This window comes from Asterias amurensis, chromosome 3, assembly GCF_032118995.1.
Source record: "Asterias amurensis chromosome 3, ASM3211899v1".
NCBI lineage: Eukaryota > Metazoa > Echinodermata > Asteroidea > Forcipulatida > Asteriidae > Asterias > Asterias amurensis.
This window is the reverse complement of record NC_092650.1, coordinates 8,109,927-8,120,533: the sequence shown is the minus strand read 5'-3', so window position 1 is coordinate 8,120,533 and position 10,607 is coordinate 8,109,927. Positions and strand designations below refer to the sequence as shown.

Below are 10,607 nucleotides of genomic sequence, written 5' to 3'. Positions count from 1 at the left end.
GTAGGCGTTCAACTGTGAAGATGCAACACGTTCAATGGTTTTGAACAAGAACTTCAAATTTGATATCGGTCTGTAATTGTTGAGGTGTTCGACATCAAGAGATGGTTTCTTAATCAACGGCACGACTCTAGCAATTTTTAGAAACCACCGATCTCAAGGTCATCCGTGTGACCATCTCACGGCGACGCCACTCCCTCTTTGGCCACGTCCGTGGACGTCGGCGACTTCCAGAAGTCACTCAAGCACATGCCGCCCTCAAGCTGAGCGTCGACGCTCGAGGGGGACTCTGGCTGGCCCAGCCTGGAAAAGACCCATTGTAATGGGGGCTCACGCATGGATTCGCCACCTTCAACGCTAATTCTATCATTCCAATTTGACACTGTCGGGTGTAAACATGATACATGTACATACATAATAATGTATTTATGTCTTCCATGATGATGTTTTTGTATCAGTTGAAAAGTTTTAGTTCAACATTTTGTGTCATCTTTACGTGTTTATAATATTGCGCAGGCGTTAGGTTGTTTTAATCAGGTTGTTTTAGACTGAAGCACTTTTTAGTTGAGATGTTTTGAATTCGTTTTAATAGCTTGTATGTGTTTTCTTTTTCAGTTAATTTTTAGTTTTAAATCCTCCAACTGTGTCCACACTATATATGTTAGCCTTTACACAATCTTTATTTCTCATTTCATATTAGTTCCTTTACTCATATTTCCTGTGCTTGTCCTCTTGAGAATCCTCCTACTCTGAGCCTAAACCCATCATCAAGATGTTTTGGTTACACAGTTTTTGACATTAATAATTTAATATCCGGTCTCACAATGCAAATCCTCTTAATTCATACCCTTTGAAGCAGGTACAGCCCAATCTTTTTGCCGCTTTGGCCCATACATTTTGGTTATTTCAAGGCTAGGCGTGATACTTAACGGAGGCATCAAAGGCGATTGCCCAAATGCCCAAATAGTCATTGCCTTTGTGCCCTTGAAATGCTTCAGTAGAAGAATTACGATTTTCTCGGTCATAGGGTGCCCTTTACCAAGGAGAAATCGCCTTGGTGCCTTGCCCTTTCAAAACGAATCATAAAGGCCTGAAAGACATGAAAGGCACTGGACACTATTGGTGATATCACTCAAAATAATTGTCAGCTTCAAAACTTACTTGGTAACAAGCATTGGAGAGCAGTTGAAGTATGAACATTGTGAGAAACGGTGAGCCGCTCCCTCTCTGAAGAAACACAGTTTTTGAGAAAAAGGTTATTTCTTACTCAAATAATAAAAGCGTTCAGGCCTGTTTAGGCATCTGGAAGCACACATTAGTACAAGTGTGTTCTTTCTTTAATTATTCTCTTGCAACTGCGATGAACATCGAGTAAACAATTTCACAGATTTGTTAATTTATTCAAATGTTGGGACACACCAAGTGAGAAGACTGGTTTTTGACAATAGGGTGTCCATGCCTCTAATACTTTGTGTATCCCAACAGGCACTGATCCCAACCGCAGTACATTCAGTCCAGATGTTAAGTCAATGAAAACAAACTTGAATTAAACCCTGCAGTTATGAGCTTCTAGAAACAGGATTATAATAATAACAAATTCTTATATTATGCATTTCACAATAACCATCTCATAAGCGCGTCGTTCATTGGGCCAATACACTCCCTTTAATCTATCTCAGCTCCCTTGGGAGTATACAACCTGTTATGGGCAACCGTAGCGCACCAAAGGCTTTTTCATACACAATATCAACCTCTACCCTCGCAGGTACCCATTTATACCCCTGGGTGAAGAGAAGCAGTTGTAGTAAAGTATCTTGCCCAAGGACACAAGTGCCACGGCCGGGATTCGAACCCACACTACGTTGACTTAACCACAAGAACTTGAATTCGATGCTATTAACCACTTGGTCATGACACCCGCGTATCCTAAGTGCTAGCAGTGTTGTAGGTCTTGAGAGTGATCTTGGTCTCAGACCCTCTGGTATTGGTCTTGGGTGTACTGGTCTTAATAGCTAAAACACTGAATGCAAGAGAGGTAGATCAAAGAATATTGTAGCATTGACCGGGGTTGCGTTGATCACAGCTTCAAATGACACAAGGATGCAAATAACTGGCTTTTCTGTCCTTTTCTTTGGAGCTTTATTTAACCTCAAGAAGTCATGAAGTTACACGAAGTAGAACTCTCCAAAATCAGAGCCCTCTCCCCCCCCCCCCCCCCCTCACTGACAAGCGCGTTCCCGATCAGCCTGCAGGGGCCGCCAGCGGTGCTCCGGTAGGGAGTCGTGCTGGCGCCCCCTACCGGTCGATGCAAGAGAGTATGATCAAAAAGTATGATCTCATCATATCTGATGAATATAACATCTGATTTTCTTCACCATGCAGACATAAAAAGTCTGAATTCAGAGAAAAGTCTCTAGTTGTCCAATGTTCAGGTAGAAAACTTAATCTTGCAACTATTCTTGTATTGTTTAGCAGTCTTTTACTCAGCAATCTAGGGGTGTCACCTGTCTTTGTTGGTTATTGTTTCTTTATTACTGCCTTTGTGGATCATCCATAGACCAAGTACAATGATAGAGGAGCCTAGCCACCAGGTCCATGACAGAGCTTCACCAAAAACAAGGTGACCAATCACAGCCTGTATTAAATTGATACAGAGAAGAGAGAATAAAAAATAACTGACTGGGGAACTTTTCAATAATTTGAGGTTTAAAGAAAAATCAACTAGGGCCGGACTTGAACGAACAACCTTCAGGTTAATGCTATGGTGCTTTACCAACTGAGCTATCTGGCCCTATATTGAAGTTTCCCTATATGTTTATGGTCAATATCTTTGTTCAGGAGTGCTAGTCAGGAGCCATACAACTGGTTATGTAACTGCCTAGTTCTTTCAAGGTTGTATTGTAATATTATCTGGATCCCAGGCTGACTGGCACCCCCCTGAGCAAAGAAGGTGACAATATAGGGAGACTGCCAAGATGACTAGGATAGCTCAGTTGGTAGAGCTCCTGCACGTTAATCCAGTAGGCTGTTGGTTCATTTCCCGCTTCAGTAAATTGGTTTTCTTTGTTCAACCCTTAACCACCCACCACAAAAAGACATGTTTCATTACCAGTTCTTCATCAAATTGAGTTGAACTTTGAGATGGAAAGGATAACGTTTCATTTTCTCTAGTTGGACTATTGTAATGGTTTTTGTTTCCACTTTTCCTGAACTCTCCATTGTGAAATCTCTGAGGTAACTTTATTCTCCATTTGAAATACTGGTAATTTATTCTAAATAGGGCAACTCCATTCTCCTTCTAGGTGCATTAACTGTAATCTTTTGCTCAATTTTAGCAGACTGACTACTTTACTCTAAACTATCTTTGTTGTAGCAGATTCAAGTATCTTAGAACTTACGGAAAAGAAGAAATTAGCCGAGCTGTTTGTAATGGTAGCCTCCAGCGAAGATCTGGACAGCTGTAGTGACTTTACAAACAAGGTCCACATGATGGCGTTGAAGAGAAACAAGAGTGAGAAAGATATTCCTCTCAAGACCACTGTCACCTGTCAGAGAATAGCATCAATCAATTAAAAATGAAAAATAAACAAGAAATAAACAAAATAAGGTCTTCATCAGATTTGTTCTATAAAGACATTTGTTTGAATGAACCTAATCAATTTAGGACAGATTTTTTATTGATTTTCAACTAAAAACGTATTTTTTTGCTTAGATTGTGACGTTTTCGTTTAATTTGTATTCTGGTATAATTATGGAATATGTCTCCTAATCACTGTAGCTTGCAAGCCTGTATAGACAATGGTGCTGCATGGAACCAGACTCTCCTACTCTCCCACAATTAGCTTTAAAATGTCCCATCCAACGGACAAAGCAATAAATGTACGGAACTTACTCAAGAACACGAGTGTCACAACCAGGATTCAAACTCACACTTTGCTGATCAAAAACACCAGAGCCCGGGTGACAAAGCTCTTAACCGCTCAGCCATGACAGGCTGTATTACTAAGATGGTTGACAAAAATGTCTAACTCTGAATGTTAAATTGTTTTTTAAAATTTACCTTTGCTGCAAACATTCAACCAAATTAATGCAAACATTTTAGCCATATGCACACAGGCCAGGGCTCAATTTCATAGAGCTGCTTAAAAGAAAACAAAATATCTAAGCATAACCAAAAATATGCTTACCAGAATACCGTTACCAGCTGAAAAACCATTCTACATACAATCTGTGACTGGTATCCTGCCATTTATAGCTTAGCAGAACACTTTTTAAAAGCACTGTTTAGGAAATTGGGCCCTTCAATTAGTACAACTGCCTCAAGACTGATCCTTCCCAATAGAACAAAAAGCATACAGAACTGCCATTACCTACTCACCAGAGTGCAACTTGGCATTGAGCTCAGTGCAATGGTAGCCTCCATTCTCTGACACACCTCAGCGATTTCTTCTCCAGACATTGCAAGCTTGGCAAAGGCAGATGCACAAGCTGCACACAGTCCGGCACAGATAGCTAATGTCAAACCAAGCATCTTTAACTTAACTTCAAACAATGGTCGACTGACTGCGTCTTGCTGAAGTAGGGATCGGTGGTCTTACAACAATTTTGAAGCTGAGCTTTTCATGAATCTGAAGGAACTGAAAAATGAAAGAAGAAAAACATGCAAGAAATGTTCTTAGGGCTGAAAATGTTTAATTAGTTGGGCTGAGCTAATTAGCCAATTGATATCTTAGGGGCGCCAAGGTATGATGGTTTTGGATCTAAGGAAGATATCTTCGAAGAAAAATCTGAAGGGTTATTGATTTTACTTTGAAAACATTTGACATACCATAGTATCTCTTACTGCCAGTAACGGCCGTTATCGCGCCGCCGTTGTTTCGTCATGACGGTGTGTTGACAGGTTTTTTTGAAATTTGGTGCCAGCACCAAATTTCTCGCCAGTACCAAATTTGGTGCTGGCACTAAATTTAGTGCTGAGTTCAGCCTGGTGTATGCGTGCTGGCTAGTCTAGTCTAGGCTAGCCTTGATCAAGGCGCTACACAGCCAGCCGCGATCTGCAAAATCCCAGTCCCCATCACTGAATTCCCCATCACTGTACAGCGTATGTACACATACGTACTGTACATGTACATGTACCATCTGTACGGTACACTTACGGTACATGGGTACTTCCTAAGTAGCTTGAGCCACGTGTGCGAGGTTGAAAGTAGAAAGACACGACCGTACTCACGACTACGCTATACTGTTCTCGCTGTACAATGTATGGTAATGTACATTTGTGTATGCACTGCATGCGTGTGCAGCGAACCGGGCCGGGAAACAGAACGTCAACAGCCTTGATCAAGGCTAAGGCCGTGTCCGAATGTTTCGGCTGTGGCCGCTGGCTGCGACCGCGGCTTTGGCAGCGTCTAGCGGCCGTGGCATGACGCGGCCAACAAAAACATTCGCCGGGACGCGGCTGTGACTTCGTGTGCGCGCCCTCAAGCGGTGAAATGAGTGTTTTGCATACGTACATGTGTTGTTTCGTCTGCTAATGCAAACAAACAATATGCACGATTGGACTGAGTGATGTGAACGGCGTAAATTTTGAAGTTGATGGGAAGAGGGGGGAGGGCTCAACATTTCTCTATTTCTACCTCTCAAGTAGAATATTAGTTTAAATCTATTTGTTGAAGTTTAGTGTCATGTTTTATTTAGGGATTTCGACATTGAAAAGTGAACAATTAACACATTTGTTTTATAAACACCAAAATAAAACAACCTTTTAATTTTTATTTTATTTTGGTTGACCCAACCATACCCAACTGGTGTGTAATGATAATCAAGCACTGTTGTACTAGATGCTTTCTGAGTCCTGCAGGAAAGAATTCACAGGCTTATTACTCGGGTGAGATTTTAACCCAAGACCTCCCGCATATTGTTAGAGCAGATCTACACCAGATGTCAAGAGACCAGTTCGATAGTAATGTTTATTGACAATGGGTACAGCAAACAATTTAAAATAGATGTAATCCTACCTCAGTAGTTAGTTAGCCTGTGGATTTTTCCCCCTGCAGAACTAAGAAACCACCGACAGTGCTTTCATCAGTGTTCTAATATTCTTGCAAAACCTAGTATTACATCTATTTTAATTAAATCATATTGTAACAAACATAGCCAATCAACGTCTGGCCTGGCCAGTAGGTCCAATGGGAGGATAGGGCGATTGGGTGGATTAGTTCGGGAATTGATGTGGATCACTGTGGATCACACCCCTGTCCCACACTACCAATTATCACACAATCAACAATTAATTAAGACACAGGAGATAAGTTTAACTTTTGTAACGTGAGGTTTATTCTCACCAGCTCTGCCTTTTATAGGCCAACATAATACAAGTTTATAGAGCATTGCCCATAGTTTAACCAATTAGGGCATAAAAGTGCGAGGACACGGTCTTCACTGCGCGTAATGACCAAGTTGGTGGCTGGTGCTGATAACGGTCTTCGCACTGTTATTCCCATTTGTAAATACCGTTTTAACGAAATAAACAGCTTAAGTGTCAATACGTCACGCTCTGCATACGATCGGTCAGTTCAAAAATTACATTGTAAACTTCGCGTGTGCAAAACCAAAAACAAAAACATTTAACCTAACCTTATTGACTTAATGAGGCTGGAAGATAAATTCGTTATCGCAATCGCGGGAGTGGAAAACAGAAAAATATAGCGCATATGCGTCCCATCAGCCTGGTTGGATATGGAACGCATATAAGGAAGTGCTATATTTTTCTGTATTCTACTCACGCTTTTTTGATAACTTGAAATTATCATCCGTTAATACATCCCCTCGTGATTAGATTTTGACCAATCAGTGCCTGGAAACTTAAGACCAACTTAAAGACACTGGACACCATTGGTAATTGGTGTATCTCAACATTTGATAAAATAACAAACCTGTGAAAATTTGAGCTCAATTAGTCTTTGAAGTTGTGAGATAACTATAAAATGAAAGAAAAAACACCCTCGTTACACAAAATTGTGTGCTTTCAGTAGCCTTGCTCAAGGCAGTCGCATTATTCGCTCCGAAAAGACACTGCTGTAAACCCACCTGTATACACTGCGTGGTGCGTGTAATCACACCGCACGACCCACCCGTATACACTATCACCCTCTCCTCATTACTCGTTTCCAAGTAAGGTTTTATGCTAAGAATTATTTTGAGCACTAACCAATAGTGTCCACTGCCTTTAAAGCCGGTTTATAGTCGTTGGAAATGTTGACGTCGGAAATGTTGACGCATGATTTTAAAGAACACGGTTTATAGACATTGTCACTAAGGCATATAAACTGTGTTTTTACAATCGCTGCGTCAAGATATTCATTGGGCAACCATCGCACAACCGACTTTAAAGGAACACGTTGCCTTGGATCGGTCGAGTTGGTCTTTGAAAAGCGTTTGTAACCGTTTTTTATAAAATGCATATGGGTAGAAAGATGTTGTAAAAGTAGAATACAATGATCCACACAAACATGCCTCGAAATTGCACGGTTTTCCTTTTACCTCGTCGACAAACACGGCCGGCCATATATGGGAGTCAAACTTTTGACCCCATTAAATGGCTGACCGTGTTAGTTCGCACAGTAAAAGGAAAACCACGCAATTTCGAGGCAAACTTGTGTGGATCATTGTATTCTACTTTTAAAACATCTTTCCAACCATATGCATTTTATAACAAACGGTTACAAACGCTTTTTATAGACCAACTCGTCCAATCCAAGGCAACGTGTTCCTTTAAGGCCCTCATAACAATTCCTTTGCATCATTTTAGAGAGATTAGTAAAACAATGTCACAAAATTTATTAGCATGAGCAACTAGTTTGTTACTCTGTGTGAAACTGGGCTCTAGTCATAGCTGGTTTCTGAGTAGTCGGAAACCTGACTTACAGTAGAACTCAAGAATGAACTTTCCAAATTCTGTATCTGAAGACGTAAGGACGCATCTAACCCATCCTAGGTCGAGTAAGAGATAGGATAATCGTACCGCTTTGTGAAATCGGCTACTGGAGTTGTTTATTCTGCTGAGTGCTCCATCCATCATCATGTCGTATAATACAGATGCTTTGGTTTTTTTTTTTGGGTGGCTGTTCCTCCATCTGTACTGGTCTATGGTCATCCTCGTACTCCTCCAAACACCACAGATGACACCGGGCATGGAGAGGTCATGTCTTCATAAAAGGGCCATGATAGAGGCCTACGGCTGCACGTTTCATGTTCCATCCTTCCCTAGTTGAGGGGTGTTTTAATTCCTGAAGTTAAAGTATGAAAGTAATTTTCAGTTACCACCATGACAATTGTGTTTTATTTTTAGTACCATAGCAAATATTACCAGTGAAACTGGAAAGCCCAACCAGCCCTTCAATCTCAGCTCACCCATGGGAGGTAAAAATAGACCTATAGCTCACCCATCGTGACCCAGTTCCATGGTCCTACAGTTAACTAAAACATTCTAAGAGTGAGACCACTAACCACAAGCCCCCCCCCCCCCCCCCCCCCCCAAAAAAAAAAAAAATAAATAAATAAATAAAAAATAAAAAAAATAAAAAATGAAAATATATTCACACAATTTTGCCTAAGTTTATCATGTTTATTATTAAAAACCCAATCGTTATGTCACGACTGTCTGTTCGTGATTGCAATGGAAAAGTTTCCGTATGGCGCCACCACGTTTTCATTCGATATGAAATAAGATAGTATCTAATTTACCTCAATGAGATATCCCGTTTTGTAAAAAAAGGTGAAAAAGTGGTGGCGCCATACGAAAAGTTATCCATAGCAATAAACAGATGACAGGAATCACAGGATGATGATAATTTCGTACATAACGAAACGAGCAACGCTAGGGTAGGTTTGGGTTGTGAGTTATTGTCAAAAACAAAAAAACATAAACAAAAACATTAAATGCAGGATAAAAACACGACCCGAAATAGCAATACAACACGAAAAGTGTGACATAATTATCACAGGTCGTCTTCTTCTTTATCTAAACATCACTTACACTTGAAGGTTTCACCTGTAGCAGCTTTAGCAGAAGTATGCAGTACAGTTTCTAGTCCCATAGTAAATATATGTAGCAGTAGCACGTAGCAGCAGACGACAAACCACACGCCACACACACAGTACACACACACAATATCAACAAAATGGCGTCCCGGCCACAAGCAAGTCACCTCCGCTTGTGGCTTGAAATCTGTGACGTCGCGGCCGCAGCCACGGCCGCAGCCAAAAGAAAAAAACATTCGGACACGACTTCAAAATGGCGCGCACTGCCAGCGGCCGCAGCCGCAGCCGAAGTCGAAACATTCGGACACGGCCTTAGTATGAATTGAAGGGAACATTCTAAAGATGATCAGAGGCAGTCAGTAACACCACACCCATGGTGCATAGGGTGTGCTCACCCGAGCGAGAAACAAAATCGTCCAAGAGACGTTCGAGGCATTTGATTCTTAAATTTGGTTGCACGCTAGTTTCTAGCGCCTTGATGAGGATTTTACTTTTTAGTCAAACATGCATCTTTTTTTGTCTCATTTTTTTAAAAACTTTTTTATTCAATGACTTGCAAAGCATGTAATGCACCAGTTAAGAGACTTATTTCTCCCACTAGCTCAACATTGTCGCACGAATGGGGGCTAGGGATGAAACATTCCCGTGCCAAAGTCTGGCGTTACCTGTGAGGATTTGAACTTTAAAGGAATACATTGCCTTGGATCGGTCGAGTTGGTTATTGAAAAGCAGTTGAAACCGTTTGTTATAAAATGCATATAGAGAAACGGCTCCCTCTGAAGTGTAAAAGCTTTCGAGAAAGAAGTAATTTTCCACGAATTTGATTTCGAAACCTCTGATTTAGAAATTGAGGTCTCGAAATCAAATATCTGAACGCACACAACTTGGTGTGACAAGGTTTTTTTTCTTCTTTCATTATTATCTCGCAACTTCGACGACCGATTGAGCTCAAATTCTCACAGGTTTGTTATTTTATGCATAATTATGTTGAGATACAGCAAGGGAGAAGACTGGTCTTTGACAGTTACAAAAAGTGACCAGAAGTGGGCAGGTATACGAATCAAAAGGCACATAACATAGAGCTTGAATTAGAATGCAAACTTTTGAAAAATGTTTGCTCATAATAATGATATTGAACGATTAACCAGGTCTTGCTGCTGGCTATTACGAAATTGATTGATTCTTGCGGCCTAGTGAAATTGAATGATCATGATGTGACCAGTGAATGCTAAACTAGTGAAATTTAATACCCTCTTTGACTGTTGAATGCTGATTCAACGGAGCATTTTTTTCAAACTAAATTGAATGAGCCAGGAGTATGGATTTTTGATGATATTGACCGGGAAAACCTATACGGTAGTATCCGCTAAGATTACAACAAAATAAGTTAAAGTATATATAGACACGGTGCAACGTTGGTTTAAATCTCTCTTTGGAAGATGTGATGGTCTTGACAAAGACCTTTGGTTTTGTTTGTTTGAGAAAATCATTAGCTCTCCCCTCTCTTGCACTTCAGATCTTTGCCCGTTAGTTGTTTGGCTCTGAAGGAGAAACTAAACAGCTTTTCG

At 40.7% G+C, this 10,607-nt stretch overlaps 1 protein-coding gene across 1 annotated transcript; it reads right to left on the bottom strand.

Moving 5' to 3' along the window:
* Positions 1-2,497: 2,497 nt before the first annotated feature.
* LOC139935332 (transmembrane protein 42-like) lies at positions 2,498-4,528 on the bottom strand. The gene is made up of 3 exons (XM_071929865.1): positions 4,376-4,528; positions 3,396-3,542; positions 2,498-2,632 (listed from the first exon to the last, which is right to left on the bottom strand). The coding sequence occupies exons 1-3, from the start codon at positions 4,526-4,528 to the stop codon at positions 2,498-2,500; spliced, it is 435 nt and encodes a 144-aa protein (XP_071785966.1).
* Between the last annotated feature and the right edge of the window lie 6,079 nt (positions 4,529-10,607).

What these genes read in the sequence shown, in the direction of transcription:
- LOC139935332 (XM_071929865.1), bottom strand. Translation starts at nt 4,528, where the DNA reads ATGCTTGGTTTGACATTAGCTATCTGTGCCGGACTGTGTGCAGCTTGT. An exon ending in CAATGCCAAGTTGCACTCTG is followed by an intron (nt 3,543 to 4,375) that starts GTGAGTAGGTAA and finishes ATTCTCTGACAG; the next exon opens with GTGACAGTGGTCTTGAGAGG. An exon ending in CGGCTAATTTCTTCTTTTCC is followed by an intron (nt 2,633 to 3,395) that starts GTAAGTTCTAAG and finishes AATTTAATACAG; the next exon opens with GCTGTGATTGGTCACCTTGT.